Below are 18,869 nucleotides of genomic sequence, written 5' to 3'. Positions count from 1 at the left end.
AATATAAATAATGCTTCTTAAATATAAAGTATCATCATACTTAACTATATAATTTTTAAACCTCAACAAAATATTACAATAGTTGAACAGCATGAATTATAACAAGCGAAGCGACATAACAAAACGAAACAAAACGTCACTTAAGTCGCTAAACCGAACCAAGCTCCGCGATTTCGTTGATTTCTTTATTGTTTTAGCTTTGCAGCACCGGCATTGGCATTTTATCGCTTGTAATAAGTAACGTCGACCTTTTCAACAGAACGGACAATTTTATTAACCAAAGTTACTAGACAAACCTAACAAAATTGCTTCCACAATGACAGTGACGCGGGTCGCGGAATCCCGCACCGAATTTAAACTGAAAAGTCTGCCCGAAGACGTGATATCGAGTGTTAAATTTGCTCCTAAGTCCAACCAATTTCTTCTGGTGTCATCTTGGGACTGCTCCGTGAGGCTGTACGATGTGAGCGGGAATGTGGAGCGGCATAAATACAACCATGAGCTTCCCGTGCTGGATGTCTGCTTTAGGGTGAGAAAGTTACCTCTAGCTCCACTATCTTGACCAAACTACATATTGTTTGAAGGAGATTGCATGTTTTATTATATAATTACATTGAAACTATGTTGGAACACTTCATTTGCTGAAATTATAACCTAAATGCTGCTGTAAAGTAGGTCGTGGTATTTTTTTGAAACACAAATTCGTATAAAATTTTTACGACTACGTTTTGTAAACGTCTTAATGAAATGAAAGTATAGTTGCTTTTTAACAGGGTTAATAAATTTGATACAAGTGTTTTTAGATATAAACAACATAGTATGCTAGTTTATATGACATTTGTATTGTTATTGATAAGTAAAAGTATCATATATGTAAAAAAAAATCTATATTGTATATGTAAACAATTGTTTTCAGGATGCTGTCCATTCATACAGTGGAGGGCTCGACCAGACACTCAAGATGTATGACCTCAATGCAGGCTCGGAAACAAGCCTCGGTGAGCACAAGGGCGCTATTCGCTGTGTGGAGTATGCAAATGAAGTCAATGCTGTCTTGACAGGGAGTTGGGACGGAACTGTTAAAATGTGGGACAGCAGAGTACCCAATTGTGTTGGAACATATAATCAAGGAAATGAGAGGGTAATGAAAGATTTATTTGTATCTTATTCTAAATCTTCCTCATGATGTTGATGTTGGTGTAAAATGTTTTGAATTTGGAACTTACTATAATATATAGAAGACTAAAGGGCTGATTTAGATGGCGCATTAGAACTCGCATTCGATTTTAGTTACATTGAGGACTGTTGGTTACGTCCAATTCAGCCGACTGATCAAAACCCACAATCCCTAAAGCTGTACAAGAATCGTTGGGTAATAAACATTCAAGAAAACAGGCGAGTTTCCTGTGCAAATTATAAGAGTTAACAATTTAGGTACATTTTACTAATGCTTTCGTGCTGTTAACACAGAAAAAGTAAGGGATATAGTAGGCATATTAAAGGTATTAAAGGTGGCGAAAGATGACCATCTATTTGTAACTTTCTGAAACAGAATCATTAGCACTTTTAAGCTGCAAAAACTCCAACATAATTAGTAGCTAAACTTCTTCATAAACTTTCAGGTATACACCATGAGCATAGTTGGTGAGAAGTTTGTAGTGGGCACGTCCGGCCGCAAGATCTTTGTCTGGGATGTCCGCAACATGGGGCACGTAAATCAGCGGCGTGAATCCTCACTCAAGTACCAGACAAGATGCATCCGAGTCTTCCCTAACAAACAGGTATGATATTAAAAATGTTTTACAGTAGTGCTTCCAATATGGCCTGATGATACCCTTTCATTGTCATCTACTTCACAGAAAGAAAGCACAAGCTCTGGCTTTACAACTTCTTTTTTCCCTGCTTTAAAGAAATAATTGATGATTTGGTTAATAAAATCAACCTGTCAACTCTGATTTTACTTCAAGTATTTGAGTCGCTTAACTTCAAACTCGGATAAATCCATCTGCCAGATTATGCGATTTTGGTACTAAGAAAATATAATATTTGCTGGTAGATATTTGCTGAGAGGTTCAAATGGATTTACCCCGAAATTTATGGCCATGAAAAATAGATGAATTGATACAATATCCAGACAAGTTTCCCTTCTGGGTTGAACAATCAGAAAACAGTTATTTGCAAAACACAGGTGAAGAGAAATTTTTTTTATGTACTATCCATATTTCCAGGGTTACGTGCTGAGCTCTATCGAGGGTCGCGTGGCGGTGGAATACCTGGACAGCAATCCAGAGGTCCAGAAGAAGAAATACGCCTTTAAGTGTCACCGGATCAAGGACGGAGGTGGGTATGCAGCACCCTGGACAGAGACCATATAACATTTTTGTACATAGACTTGAAACTGTAAAAGCCATTCTAAATTTAGGTTTTTACGTACCTCAATAGTTTTTTAAGGTTCCGTACCCAAAGAGTAAAACGGGACCCTATTACTAAGACTCCGCTGTCCGTCCGTCCGTCTGTCACCAGGCTGTATCTCACGAACCGTGATAGCTAGACAGTTAAAATTTTCACAGATGATGTATTTCTGTTGCCGCTATAACAACAAATATTAAAAACAGAATAAAATAAAGATTTAACTAGGGCTCCCATACAACAACCGTGATTTTTGACCGAAGTTAGGCAACGTCGGGCGGGGTCAGTACTTGGATGGGTGACCGTTTTTTTTTTTGCCGTTTTTTGCATTATGGTACGGAACCCTTCGTGCGCGAGTCCGACTCGCACTTGCCCGGTTTTTATCTGTGTGTGCGATATTATTTATTCATCATACATTCCATTCACCTTTCGATGCGGAACAAGTCTTGCTTGACTCGAACGAATTAGAATCGTATGGTACAGAAGTTGTTTTTTATTTTAAAAGCAATGCGGCACCGCGTCACGCGCTCTCGTCTGCTGGTAACCGTTGATGCAGCCATTGAAAGCAAGTTACTGTTCCAGGCTTAGAAAAGATTTACCCGGTGAACGCCATCAGCTTCCACTCCGTGTACAACACATTCGCGACGGGCGGCTCTGACGGCTATGTCAACATCTGGGACGGCTTCAACAAGAAGAGACTCTGTCAATTCCACAGGTTAGTTAAAAGACTAGCTGAGCTGCGTGCAAACCAGTAACTAATCATGGTGATATGTTTTACGAAGTCGGAATACTACAAAATTCCATACAAGAATATGAAGTTATAAATTATCTTCGAAATGAACAAGGTTGTGAAATGTCATGTGTTTTAAGACGAAACGGGAGCTGAGCTAAAAGTCAATTTTGAGATTTCAAGCTGAATATACCCGTCGCTCTGACGGGGCGTGAGAGACTGTATTTGTGTGTGTAATGCACGCACACAGATGCGTACGCTTGCACCCGCGCGCGCCTCATTGCCGACAATTTGCAATGTTATTTTTCGTGCGTTACTGCCACGAGGCGTTCACTTATTACTTACTGTGTTGCGATTGAATTTTTTGACCCGGCTTACGTTTACGGAACTCGATAATCTTTCTACTACTGTGACTTGGCTTTGTTTACTTGACTTTGCTGATCAGCTTATTGTTTTGGACTCCGTGAGTTATGGTTACCTATTGGACCGCACGCAATTCATCTACCTTTATTCAAGTAATTAAGCGTAATTAGCCGAAACCTTTATAAGAGTGTAATTCATAAGAAGTACATAAGATATAATTTATGTACTGGTTTGCTGTTAGCTTTTAATTGTATCACTTTACATATATGTTACTCAAATAACTAACACGGTTACACTGTTGTAAGAACATTATTTTTCAGGTAGGCCTTATTATACCTACTATAGGCCTTATTACCTCCTAGTACCTTAGTAGTAGTAGTACTACTACGGAAATTGATTCAAAGACTCAAGACTGACTTAAGTGGCAGTAGGGTGTAGGGTTTTTTCTAGGCTTAATGAGTTCGCTGAAGCTTATTTTTTATACTTAGCGCACAGAACCACTAGTTTAACAGTATCAGCTCTAACCACATGTCACCATTTTGTCCTTTACGTAACAAACTCAGGGGCCCAGAATATCCGATGTACCTATCAAATCAAGGTTCTGTACCAAATAAGGCCCGGTTATTATAGTTCGTTATAGCATTAGAAAGAAGGTAAACAATCATGACGTGTCTTTTTATTAATAATTATTGAAAAACGCTTTCAAAAATTAGTTTATATTACTTATGAAAGCAAAAGAATATAAAAAAGTATATGATTAATACATACATACATACATACATACATACATACAATCACGCCTATTTCCCGGAGGGGTAGGCAGAGACCACGGATTTCCACTTGCTACGATCATGACATACCACTTTCGCTTCCTTCACATTCATAACATTCCTCATACACGCTCGCCGGTTTAGGGTGCTCTTGCTCATTAATATGATTAATATGATTTATAATTCTAACATATTTGCTATGACTTATTTTTCAATGGTAATTTTTAATAAGACATGTCAAAATCTGTTACCTTAATGCAAAAAAAAACGAACTTTAAGCGTGCTAACTTTCAAAATTTCATTTTTTATAAGATAGTATAAGTAGATGGGCAAAAATTTTGCGTCCATGTCCACCAGTGAGTAAGTGATTGAGATACCTAAACATTTAACTTTATAATGTAAAATGATATAATTTACTAACCTACTCGTTTAATTTCAGGTAGGTTGAATAAGGAACCAAGTAACCATGGGGAGGAGCAGTATTTACTAACATTTTCTTTTTGGGTCTTCAGAGTGTATCGTTTTTTTTTTTGCACATATTACACTTAAATATATATTCTCTGTGTAAACCTTTACGTCTTTCAATGACAAAGGCAAGATCAGCAAATGTACAATTTGTATGATCGTGCCTGATATTTGAGATCACAGAAAATAAATATTTTAAATCCACTATTCTGCGACCTTCTAAAATTTTGTTTTATCATGATTCATGATCAAAAAGCTCGGATTCAATAGTCATATCAAACGTCGATTATGCAGTTGATGATGAGCTTGCATTTTCTACCATTGGTGCTGCAAATGCATCAACCGGTGGCGATAAACTTTGCCCTCTTGTAAAACAAATTACTATTGTGATTGTGTCCAGCAAAAGGCCAAAATTCGGTTTACTTTCCTGTTTAAAATATTACTAATTTATTCATATTTCAGATTAGGTACATAGGTAACTGTCTGAATGTTACAATGCCAGCTGGCAAATTCTATCACATTTGTTTGTTTGGTAGTCATGGTAACATTCACTTACATTGATATCCTTATTAAGATCTGTATCTTATTATCCAGACCTTAAAATATTGCCACCGTTGCCCTTTAAAAAAATACTGTTTAAATAATTGGCTACTCAAACAATGCTTCTATAGTATAAATAATGACTACACAAAAATGGGTAGTATTGTATATAATGCACGAAATAAGGCCCGATTCTTAAGCGGGTTTAAATTTTGAGGCCATGTCCGCTAATACTATAGACAAAATATCAAGTTTAATAAACACAAAAAAAAAAACATTGATGGGCCTTATTTTATAATTTAGGCCTTACTTTGTAATTTAAAGTAGAGTTAGGCCAAGAAAAATCTATAGCGATTTTGATAGAACACGCAGTGCAAGTATTATTTCAAACGTCGCTTCTATGAAATTATGACAAATAAATAACACTTGCACTGCGTGTGCTATCAAAATTGTTGTAGACTTTTCTTGGTCTGACTCTAAAATATTCTTTATTACACCACAAACATAAAAACAAATTTAAAAAAAACCGGCGAAGTGCAAGTCGGACTCGCACACGAAGGGTTCCGTACCATTATTTATAAAAACGGTCACCCATCCAAGTACTGACCCCGCCCGACGTTGCTTAACTTCGGTCAAAAATCACGTTTGTTGTATGGGAGGCCCCACTAAAATTTTTATATTATCCTGTTTTTAGTATTTGTTGTTATAGCGGCAACAGAAATAAATCATCTGTGAAAATTTCAACTGTACCGTGATAGCTAGCGGTTCGTGAGATACAGCCTGGTGACAGACGGACGGACGGACAGCGGAATCTTAGTAATAGGGTCCCGTGTTTTACCCTTTGGGTACGGAACCCTAAAACCGATTTACAATGTAGATAAAGGTAGCAACAGGCGGTCTTATCGCTGTTAGTTCTTATTCTTCGTTTGTTTAGCATTAGAGTGAAGGTGACGTGTCTTTTTTAAGCATGCAATCGTATAATTATTTAGCTTTTTTTGTAATAGTTATGTACTTAGTGGTTAATATTAGTATTTACTATTTTTTTTTTTCAATAATGCTTAAAAACGAAGTATAGACATGACAACCAAATATTAACGCCATTGTAGGGCAGGATATACAGAACATGAATCATTTGTACTGTCACGCTCCGTGATTGTTGAGCCATTTAGGGTTCTAGCTAAATTGGACATTCCATAGAGCACGAGTAAGTATGGAACAACCAATTCAGCTAGGACCCTAAATTGCTCGACAATTACGAAGCGTGCCTGTAGGTACCTAAAAATTTTGTTAACCCATTTTAACCATGCAATAAAATATTTTTGATTTTGATTTCTAATTTGAAATATTAGAATCAAAAAGTTCATAATAGATTGTATATCATAACTACAAAAATGTGTTCCCTACTCTCAACCCAAAACCCCTTGTATCTTAGGATCTAGATATTTTCACACAAGACGGTTTATCGATAACTTCTTACATCACTAGATTATCGACATTAAATGTCGACTATTGCCCATCACTTTTCTGGCTGTGTACGTATTTAGAAACTTGACTCCGCCCCTAAAATTAGTGCGATAGGGACAACTGCAGCTGAGGCGAAAAATCCTGCGTAAAAATGACAAAAATCGAGGTTTCGTAGTCCTCTTTTTCCTCCCCCAAAACTTAACCAATCGTAACCAAATTTGGAAATCTAAATGATTATGAAATTATCTGTGTCGGACCGTTTTGCTTTTTTGGCTAATTGATATCAGTTTTGAATACCACGCCTCTCATTGCGGCATAGTCTATTAGGCCATTTTGGCCGTTTCAAAGGGCTCTAGCGCCTTAAAAAACAAAAATATCAAAAAAAGCAAAACGGTCCGACACAGATATTGACAATATTAATCTGTGTTGAAAAAATCATTGCTCTAGCTTCAAAAACCACGGAGGAAAACGAGGACTACGTTTGTATGGAGGAATGACCACTCCTGTTGGCTCTTAAGGCTTAACACATTTACTATTTCCAAATTTAACTTCTTATTGCTTTATAAGTTTTATTTGTTAAATTTTATTTATGTTGCTTTGCACTAACACTAAATTTAAGTATGTACCTAACTTGTTACTAACATAATATGGGACTAGTCCTGAAATAAATATTATTCATTAATTCATTGCATGACACCTAAACCCACTTATCGCTTTACTCGTAGTCTTATTTAACATGTGAAATTACAATAGTTCTTTATTTATACCGAGTTGGCTTCGCTATGCTATGCTCGCAAAATAGCCTAAACTTCTCCTGGCCTTGCTCGTCGCTGCACTGATCCAAGTGTGTTGTGAATCGCAAAATTTCTAACGCTTCTCCTCGCTTTGCTCGACGTCGTTTGCTATAGCCTCCTAAGGCCATACAAAGGAAAAATCCAAAATTTGCCACGGAAATTTAAACCATAGTGTAGGAGTTGATTTTGCGTTGTTGGAAAATTGAACGAAACAAAGCAAAAGCGACTCTGTTCCAATTGAATAGGATTTAAATTTCATCGAACCCAAGAAGTACTATACTATACCTGGCCCCAATTTCACCACGGTGACAGGTGCGACAATTGTAAAACATCACTGTTGCTGACGTCATAGGCATCCATAGGCTACGGTTACCGCTTACCATCGGGCGGGCCGTATTCCTGTTTGCCACCATCATTGTATTATTAAAAAAAACTTTATTATATTTCTCTTGCTAAGTTTATGACAATTGTCACAAGAAACACGACAATTGTCACGAAATTCCGACATATAACTCATTTCCTGTCAAGATTCACCGATTTTACAAATATGTCGACTAGAAAAAATAATTCTTGTTTCACAACATAATTGTAATACATACAATTGTAGCAAAGTGCCTGTCATGTTTGTAAGTATTTCTATAGAAAATATTTTATAAAATTGTAATATGTCACCTGTCGCTTGACAATTGTCGCTCGACATATGTCACTCACAATTGTAGCCGTGGTGAAATTGGGGCCTGGGCCTTCGGAGGATAGACATGCTTACACTACACCCCACACTAGCGTCTCGAATATATAACGAAATTGTTGTGGCCTGGCGCGGACGTCTTGTTTGGCTGGGTGGCAATGAATGTGTTAATTGAAAAACGCTTTTTAAAAATCAGTAACTATTACTTATGAAAGCAAAAGAATGTAAATAAGCGTATATGATTCATAATTGTTACATATTTGCCATGACTTATTTTTCAAAAGTGTTTTTCAATAAAAAGACACGTCAAGATTGTTTACCTTTTTTCTAATGCTAAAAAAACGAACTATAGTGTGGGGAGTCTATCGTATTTCACTATTTACAAAATTAACTTCTAACAGGCGTGGCTTACTCCGCGATTTCGTCGCTTTGCTACAGGTAGCTAAAAGTACATCCGTTCCACACCAATTTTGGTGGCTAGCCATAAGCCGCGCGTGGTGCTCGCCACCTAATAGCGGCCATATCTGTCCTGATCGTAACAGACGCGTTTTGTTAGAGAGTGAGTCTTCTGTACCTAGTACTATTATTTATTCTGTGCTTCCAGGTACAACACTGCGGTATCTTCCCTCTCGTTCTCGGCGGACGGGTCGGCGCTGGCCATCGCGTGCTCGCAGCTCGACGAGTCTCAACAGGAGGACCCGAAGCCCGAGGACACCATCTACATCCGATACGTCACCGACCAGGAGACCAAGCCCAAATGAGTACCGCTTAGTTCAAGCCCGACAGTCTACGACTAGTTTACGACGTTAACATTGCCTGATCGTGACAGTGTGTTGATTTGAACTCTAAGGGTAGGTATTCCACGTGTCCAATTTCTTTGTCCAATGTAATTGCGTCTCACTGTCTCACTAAGCAAAATGTGAGACGCAAAACACATTGGACAGGTGGAATGCCACCCTAAGCAACATACTACAGACAATATCGACTATCTGGATCTGGTTGTAATACTAATAAAGTTCGTTAACTTCATTCGACTTTTCAGTTCCCTGTGTGAATGATGCCGATAGTATTCGCAATAACCTTTTCAAACACTTATGTATTTGTAAGAAAGGGATAAATCATAATTTACCTAAATCAGGCCCGTAAAGTTTTATGAATAATACATACTGGAAGTAAGGAACAAAGGTAAGGAATAGTAGGAAGGAAGGGATATTATAACAAGAGATTTATGTTATCTTACTGTCGGGCAGTAGACAATGATGTATAAGTTAGCTATTATTTACTATAAGTGACGAATAAACTTAAGTTTCATAATTGCCTATTGTTTTCGTTTGTCAAAACCACATTTCCCGAAAAATTTAGGTACCTAAAACTGTTATGGTAGGTATTGACATTTAAACATTTATGGCAAAAGTTCAGTCGGCAACTTTCGAAGAGGTTAATTGTATAGCTGCAATTTTCATCTCATCAGGGAAACATGAGGTAAATTCAGGAGAAATTATGAAATTTAATGGTTTTAAAAAAACTTGATCGTACAAATAAATTGTTGATTTTGCTGTTATTTTTTCTTATAGATCCATTCAATATCATACTGTAAGACCCAGGGTGCTGAGCTGAGAGGGATCTTGATGAAAACAGGTAGGTATATAAGCAGCAGCAGGAACCAGATGGAAGTTGAGGTACTTATATAAATCATAAAATCATATATTTTATTTTTATTTATTTATTAGAGATAAATCACAATTACATAATATTTTGATCCAAAAGCAACGTTAAACCAGAATGGTTTGTCTCGATACTCCATTCCGCAGTACTTAAATACTTAAATATACAATAGACACTTAAAACACATCTAATTCGTAAACAGCATAATGAATATAACGATTGCAAAAAATTACAAGTTGAGCGCATCGTTATCACACCGGCTGGCCGAGTAAGATAAGAACCGGTCGGCGCATAGGTACCTACTCGGTACAGGCTGCTCCATTTATGCTAAATGGAATAACATAATTATGCATTTTAGTTCAAATAATTTAATTGTTTAAGCATTTCTTTTTTAAGAATATTTCTTATATATAAACCTACCTACCGCTTTATTTTATGAAGTTAAAATAATATGTGCCTGGGTGGATTTCAGCACAAAAAATTTCACCATACAAAAAAATATTTTTTTTTAATGTTTAATTTAACACGATTCTAGCTGGGTAAAGTAATGGGGGGCTGTATATTGAGGAAATGTATGGTATTTATACAATCATTTGTGGCTTATATTTGAAGTTATCGCTTTCGGAAAATAAAAACGCAAGATGGTGATGACAACCATGGTATGGTAATGACTCTTTTATAGACGGTAATGACACTGCATGTACGGTAATGACGATTTGGGAACTAATTTACATATGTATTAAAAACGTATTAAAAAAACAAAAACTTTTTTTAATTGTAAGACTAGAACTTTAATAAACATTACAAATAACATGTTTTTGAACATAAGACTAGCTACATAAATTATTTTTAGAAAATTATAAAAAATACATTTTATTCATATAAATAAATATATAACAAGTATTTTTATTGTATAATTTTAAATAATTCATGTTCCGAAATAGGCAATTTATGTATTCATTAATTTTTTTGGGTTTTTTCAATGTTAAATCATATTAACAATATTGAACTCTTATTATCAGTTTAAACCCGCATCTTCTTTTATCTACTGCATAACTTGGTATTTATGTCATATTATAAAATTACTGGCTTACCAATGAGCTTAATTTTTATGATATATTACTTTTTTTTTATAGTTTGATTCATTGCACAAGTTTGTATTTTTGTTGTTTTATTAATTAACTTTAAAAATAGCTATAATGATTTAAATCCATATATATGTTGTTTAATAGCTAAATATTAATATATAATCAGTGTTTTATAAGTTGCAAGACCCCTACTTGTAATGCATGTCATAAGTTACAAAATGTTAGGTATTGGGTCCGGTGACTACCCAATGGTATAATTATTAATTGCTGTAATTATATACATCAATTAATATAATATTATCAAAAAACATAAAGCCATCACGATAGTGAGCCAGTACCATAGCCTATGGTCGCTTAAAACTTAATATATGTTGCTTGTTTAAATACTTTGTTTTAACACGACTAACATGCAATTACAGACTCTAAGTTGCACGATTTACATTATTAGATTATATAAAAAAAAAATTTGTATGTTCTAAGTTCTAAATGACCTAAATTTTGCCTACTTCAGTCAAAATGTTAATTAAAAACTAAGCATCCTCTAGTGTGAAAGAAATAGTTATATCTTCTTCTACATTTATTCTACATTTATAAGGTAGACATTATATAGTGTTAGAAGACATCCCATATAACCATTCCAGTCGCAGAATCACAAAGTGGTAACTAAATGTCAGATGTGTCGTAACAGAGTCCACACAATGTGTCTAGAATTGTTTCGAAACAAAGTGTCGTCGCCGTGTCTACACTTTTCAGTAACAAGGTGTCGACACATTTGTGTGCACTTTGCGTGCGGTTTGCGACTAAATCTGACAGCAAATTTGTGACAGCAAATGTCAATATAAAATACCTCTTGAAAACCAAGGTTTGTCAAACTACTATTAGTGTCTCGTGTGTATTCTAGTAAGTCATCATGGGCAATGCAAATGATAATAATCGACCGAAACCATATAAACACCCAACACCTGTCAACCTTTTACAGAAAAGTTTTTAAAGAAATTCAATAAGCTACTTAGGTCAGGCAACGAATGCTCTAAAAGTTGTAGAGGAAAATGCTCGGAACACAATTTTTGACTCCGTAACTCGGTTTGACAAGTTAGGAGGTGAACATATCAAAAGTCCCCGGCCGTAGCCCTTGAGCGGGGGGGAGAGAGGGGGCTTTGAAGGTCCCATTTTCCCGTTTTTCGATTATATCTCGGAAACTATGCATCTCAGCGACATGGCCACTTATACAAAATGAAAGTTAATTTAATTTGTTACAAGTTTATTCAGTCAATTTTTTCGATATGTTGAATAGTTTTTGAGATATCCGCTCTGGAAAGTTTATTTAGGGCTCTCAATTTTATCTTGATATATCTATATCAGTGAAGGTGCTAGGCCGTGTTTGGTATCGTTTTCGTATAAATCTGGGGTGCTGAATCCATTTAAGATATCACATTGACACCATTCCACAAAATAAAAATAAATCTTTTTAGGGTTCCGTACCTCAAAAGGAAAAAACGGAACCCTTATAGGATCACTCGTGCGTCTGTATGTATGTCCGTCTGAATACACAAAATAGTTCTTTACCTATAGACGACAGGAAAACCTATTAGAAATGTGCAGTCAAGCGCGAGTCGGACTTAATGTACGGAACCCTTAATACGCGAGTCCGACTCGCACTTGGCCGGTTTTTTGAAACTCTTCTTGACGCTTAACCGCTGAACCGATTTCGTTGAAATTTGGTATAGAAATAGTTTGCGTCCCGGAACAGGACATAGGATAGATCTTATAACCAAAATCATCTTTTGAAGGTGTGAAAAGTGGCGTGGAAATTTGTACGGGAAATCAATAACCGCTGAACCGATTTATATGAAATTTGGGATGGTCTACATCTTTGATTTAGTTAAAAATGATGAAAAAACATGACTTCAAACCTAAACTTAAACAGTATTAACTTCAAGAAGTCAATTCTGAATTCCCCCCTACACCTCATTTCACACCTTTAAAGGATGATTTTTGAGATAACTTATTATATCCTGTCTCGGGACTCAAAATATATGTGTACCAAATTTAAATTAAAACTGTTCAGCAGTTTAAGCGTGCAGAGGAGTTTAAAAGAAAGTATTTTAATAAGTTTATATGTTTTTACTTCGGAATGGTGTCAATGTGATACCTTAACTAAATTTGGTACTGCGAATTTATACGAAAACGATACCAAACATGGCCTCGTAGCTTTACTGTTGTAGAAGTCAAAATAAAATTGAGAGCAATAAATTCTTATTACTTGGCCAAACTTGTGTAGAAGGAAAAGGTAAAATAAAAGTCTTCGGCAGGAATATAAGACACAAATATACTTTTTTTTTGCGTTACTATTTCATTCATAAAATATAAACATACCTTGATTATACTATTCTAGTGAGATCCTCATAGATAAACAAAAACATTTACTTAAAAAATTACAAGGTCGAAATGTCACGGAACAGGTGAGAGTAATATGTGAAAAATAAAAACTTTTATGACAAAAAAAATCTGGACACAATTTAAGAATCACCCAATTGCGTCGAGGAATCATCTGTATTTTTGCTTGTTTCATTACCTCCTCGCTTATTTTTGTCCTTTGTATTCTGTAGCAATTTGTTAGATCTGAAAATAAAGATAACTTGCGTCGTCACGGATGTCGATTTATAGGTTTTAGGGAGTGCAGAATTCGAAAACGATGATGATTTTATAATCCAAGATGGCGGCTACGTATTTTGTCATAAAAGTGGAATCCAAAATGGTTATCATTTTCTAAATCTGTGCCCCCCAAAACCTATAAAACGACACCCATGACGACTTTTATGACATAGTGCATGGCCGCCATTTTGGATTTCAAAATGGTCATCATTTTCGAAATCTGCGCCCCCTAAAACCTATAAAACGACATCCATGACGACTTTTATGACGTAGTGCATGGCCGCCATCTTGGAATCCAAAATGGTCATCATTTTCGAAATCTGCGCCCCCTAAAACCTATAAAACGACACCCATGACGACTTTTATGGCATAGTGCATGGCCGCCATTTTGGATTTCAAAATGGTCATCATTTTCTAAATCGGGGCCCCCTAAAACCTATAAAACGACATCCATGACGACTTTTATGACATAGTGCATGGCCGCCATCTTGGAATCCAAAATGGTCATCATTTTCGAAATCTGCGCCCCCTAAAACCTATAAAACGACACCCATGACGACTTTTATGGCATAGTGCATGGCCGCCATTTTGGATTCCAAAATGGTCATCATTTTCAAAATTGGGGCCCCCTAAAACGTATAAAACGACATCCATGACGACTTTTATGACACAGTGCATGGCCGCCATTTCGGATTCCAAAATGGTCATTATTTTCGAAATCGGCACTCCCTAAAACCTATATATCGACACCCATCTCGACTTTTATGACAAAGTGTTTTGCTACCATCTGCATGCAAGACATTTCTATTATTTTTACGTACAAAAATGGCCTGTCAACTTTCAATCGAGATTTAATCGATAATTTATTCGATTAATATTCAGATTAATTCAATTTCAATCTATGTTAGGTCGACTAAACTAATCGCGATTAAAATTTGAGAATTAACTTTTTTTATTCCATGAATTAGTCGAATAAACAGTTAATCGATTAATGCCCATCTCTGACCACGGAATTTTTACACTTTGAGAATATCTGAAAACAAATCAACACAAGGAGCCATTTTGCAAATCCAGTAACATACCAGTAACTTTGTTATTACTTTTGACAGCGCGTGTCATGTGTCAACACAGAGTCGACACAAAGTCGAAACATTGCAACTACTTTGTGACTGCAATATTTCTCAGCCTTAAACCATATTTATACATCATAATTAACAAGTTTCGTAGTATGTAAAGCGTTATTTCTGTTATTTAAGTATAGTATAAGCATCGAAGTACTAAAAATGCTTCAAATAATATAGTTATGAACACAGGCACTGAGAAGTAAACAATTTCATTTCCGGCTAAACTAAAACAATGTGGTGGCGCGTTGATTATATTACACTTAGTTTATCAAATCACTCGAGCAGTTTAATTCCCCATAATAATTTAAGTCCTATTGTAATATAAATGCAAACAATATATAATTACGTCTTGTAATCCGTTTTAGAGATGGCGTATTAATGTCACTTATTTTTATTTAAGTATTTTTCCATCTGACAGTTTCCATTTGACAGGAACAAAATGAACGAATGAACGAATGATTTTGGCATAAAGTAGTCGCAAACCCGAAACAATGTGTGCACACGGCGACCACACTTTATGTCACTTTGTGTCATGTGTCGACCCTTCCCCATTTCTGGTAACTGTGTCGACACGGCGACGACTCTGCGACTGGAATTGTGACCGAAACAGACGGTGTCGACACAAGATGTGTCAACACCGCGTCGTAACGGCGACTGGAAATGGTTGTATGGGATAGAGAACGTTTTTCAAACATACAGCTTAATTTCATAATGAATTATAGCAAAATAACTAGAAAAGTTTCTGAGAACCGTCATCACCATACACATGAAATCATCACCGGTCGTCATTTTTTCCCGGTGATGATGGGTATGGTGATGACGATTTGAGAGTTTCTTGTTTTTATTTCTAGAATACGAATAATAGTAGTTAATGTCTATGCTACACAATAAACTTCATGTAGTTTGCCATTCATTTCAGTAATTATTTCTAATACAGTGAAACCTGGATAAGTGGGATCTCAAGGGACGAGCAAATTTGTCTCACTTAAAGAGGTTTTCCACTTACACAGGGTCTCAGTTAGCCAGGTATAAATAAATGTATGTCTCATTTATAGAGTGTTCCATTAATAGAGGTGAGAAAGGAATAACCTTTCAGTTATAGAGGTGGTAAATAAGGTATTTTGTCAACATTATGTATGAATTGTAATCATCAACAATAAATAAAGGTCAAATATTTCTTGTCCTTAAATAGTTTTTTAAGTCTGTTCAAATTTTTATTCGAATTAACTTTGATTGATTCTTCTTCTACAAATGATGGATTTTATTAAATAAAATTAAAAAACGGACTTCATTCTGTCTTAGAACTTAAATAAATGGGAATAATTTTTGGTTTTTCGTTTCGATAGTTTTAACTACTTACTCAAACTAACTAAATAAAACTTGAAGTCGTTTAGACACAATTAACCGAATACGGAATTTTCGGTTAGACTAAAGTCCAAGATCTTCAATAAAGTCCAAGTTAGAGAGGTCATAGTTTGACGTTATCTCAGATACAGAGGTCGACTCCTATAACGTTCTAAAAAACAATGAAGCAAATGTAATCTTTTAAATATAGTCTCAGTAAAAGAGGTAACATACACTCTCTGTCTCAGTAATAGAGGTAAATTTGACTATAAAATCGAAACAACTAATCTCAGTTATAGAGGTCTGTTTTTTCTCACTAACAGAGGTAATTCAGCGCCAAAGTGCCGGGACCGCACTATGAGTCCCAGCTATAGAGGTTTCCCACTTATCCAGGTCCCACTTAACCAAGTTTCACTGTATATCATTTGTAACTTTTTTAAACCAAAGCATAACGGTGATGATGCTCTGTTGTGACAAACTACGTTTTACAAATTTGTTCGTAATATTTCTCACGATTCAGTGATGTGACTTTATAGTGAAATCATTTTTGGCATTCTATACTAAAGTGAAAAATAGGGCAAGGACCTTTAGCGGTATTTCGTTGTTCATACACTGAGATAAGCTCACATTGACATTACCATGACGGTGTTGACGAATATTCGTGACAAAATTTTAAATATTTTTAAATGTACTTTCTCGGTGAAGGAATTATTGCATATTTTTTCATGTGTTAAACAACAACATGGAAAAGATATAAGTAAAAGAAAAATCGCAATCGTACGATAGGTATGCTATAATTTTCACTGCAAACAAAAAGGTTCAGATTTTTCCGGTCGACGGTGATGATTTTAGACACATAAAACATTTTATATAAAAAAAACTATTAAGTTATTGGAGATGGTAATTGAAGGAACATGAAGATAATAGTTCTTAAAAACATATAAAAAAGTTGCAACTCGCACAACCTACTAGTTTTTTTTATAAAGACCGAACCATAAGTTTTCGCTGGATTTTGAAATCCACCCGCCTACAGGAACAGCACATATTAATGCTGCACATATCGACAATCGTGCTAAGCGCCTGATAAATATGTAACAGCAAACACATCACAGGCCATGCGCCGTTAGAAAAACTCAAAGGTGGTTTCATTTCATTTTACTTTAATTTTATACACTACCAGCTGCCTGTGACTTTGTCTGCGTGGGATGATAAAATGACATTGATAATTGATAAAAACTAGGTATCCTATACTCTATGCAGCGTCCCAAATGTCCGGGACACTTGTATTGTCACGTGTACTGGGACAAACAGTTAAATCTAAACGCAAATTTATTTTTAGGCAAAACAAATAACTTAAAAATGAATAGGTATTTTTATTTTGTACGTAGAAACTCAATCTTTAAATAAACGGCCTAATTTGTCTTCGATACTGACGTAGCTAGTCTGTTAATTAGCAAGTGTTAGCAAAAACCTCAAAAATCCAACATCTACCTATTATTTTTTAACGGTACGGTAAATAGTTAACACATTAGAAATTAGAAACGTGCGTCCACTTATGATAGCTAAACACACCTTCATCAAACAACGAACCACTTCCTCAATTACCACCGACCAGAACGGATTCTCGCAAACACACCTCTATGGGCTTTGCATACAACTTCTTAAGAAACCTTTAGGTGGTCGCAAACACCTCAACTCTTTTGTTTGAGTGCCAATTTACTTAGTTCCAAACGCGCAAATTTAATCAAGAAACATACAATTACAATTTTGACTTTAAGCATATTTGAATAAGGATTGAATTGGTGTGTGTGGAATTGAGCAGATAGGCAAGCGCTCTTAAATTTTAATTGCAAAATCCTTGCTTCCCTTGTGTGCTCGCGAATGTGTTAATTTAGCGTTGGAGTTGGTTCGCCTTTATCTATAGGGTGTAAAACACGTTGTGAATTCCTTTCCGATTTTACGCGTGCAAAAAGGTTACCTACTTACTCACACCTACATTTTTATACATATACCCATCATATACCTACGTAAGTGTTATACAAATAGATGCAGTTCTTAGGACAAAGAGTAAATAAAGTATATTAGGTGTAAAGTGTATTAGTATGTTTCTAGTAGATCTCGCCTACTTAGATAATCTACGCCTGAGCTTTAAGGGTTCGGATGGTTGACCTAACCTAGAGCACTTTAACTTAACAAATGGGAGTACTTTTATACTTCAGATCCTTCAAGCAAATACCTACAAGATTGTAGATTGCAAACTGAAGAGCGACGCGCGACTGTAAAGTCTGTCACACTAAGATAGAGGTTAGCGCTCTGGAGGCCGATTTTTGAATTTCAACCGCTCGATTTCGTGTTTCGTCCAATAATATCTTCACTACTAGGCATTTAAATTCTAGTAATAGAATTGAAAACGAGTGGTCAATACTTCGAGCAACACCGGCTTCCGACACATCGGAAGGGAGGGGCCCAAGCGATATCTCACCGTACAAATCTTTCTGCCATTTTTCGCGGGGGGAAAGGTGCACACAGTCGCACTTCTCACACACTTACATACAAAATCCAATCTGTAATGACGACACAAATACATAGAAAATGACACACGTCAAAGACAAATCTTGCAAACCTCGATCTCTTTTTGTGTACGGACGAGTGACAAGTGTCACAACACGCACACTAACACATTTTCGTTGAAGTATGTTATTTTATTCTGAGAGATGAGAAGTCGGATTTGTCGCTCGACCGATCCGCAATTTGTACTGAGCGAGCAAAA

At 35.9% G+C, this 18,869-nt stretch overlaps 1 protein-coding gene across 1 annotated transcript; it reads left to right on the top strand.

Annotated features, from left to right (window-relative positions):
* The first annotated feature begins 120 nt into the window (after window positions 1-120).
* LOC134795336 (mitotic checkpoint protein BUB3) lies at window positions 121-9,366 on the top strand. Its single transcript, XM_063767154.1, has 6 exons — window positions 121-529; window positions 917-1,141; window positions 1,623-1,781; window positions 2,229-2,340; window positions 2,992-3,124; window positions 8,828-9,366. Exons 1-6 carry the CDS (start codon window positions 317-319, stop codon window positions 8,982-8,984), a joined length of 999 nt encoding a protein of 332 aa, XP_063623224.1. The 5' UTR covers window positions 121-316; the 3' UTR covers window positions 8,985-9,366.
* The last annotated feature ends 9,503 nt before the right edge of the window (window positions 9,367-18,869 follow it).

Source organism: Cydia splendana, chromosome 12 (genome assembly GCF_910591565.1).
Source record: "Cydia splendana chromosome 12, ilCydSple1.2, whole genome shotgun sequence".
In the NCBI taxonomy this organism is placed as follows: Eukaryota; Metazoa; Arthropoda; class Insecta; order Lepidoptera; family Tortricidae; genus Cydia; species Cydia splendana.
Note: the sequence above shows the minus strand (reverse complement) of the source record. Positions and strands in the feature narration are given on the sequence as shown.

What these genes read in the sequence shown, in the direction of transcription:
- LOC134795336 (XM_063767154.1), top strand. Translation starts at nt 317, where the DNA reads ATGACAGTGACGCGGGTCGCGGAATCCCGCACCGAATTTAAACTGAAA. An exon ending in GAGTCTTCCCTAACAAACAG is followed by an intron (nt 1,782 to 2,228) that starts GTATGATATTAA and finishes CCATATTTCCAG; the next exon opens with GGTTACGTGCTGAGCTCTAT. An exon ending in TCACCGGATCAAGGACGGAG is followed by an intron (nt 2,341 to 2,991) that starts GTGGGTATGCAG and finishes TTACTGTTCCAG; the next exon opens with GCTTAGAAAAGATTTACCCG.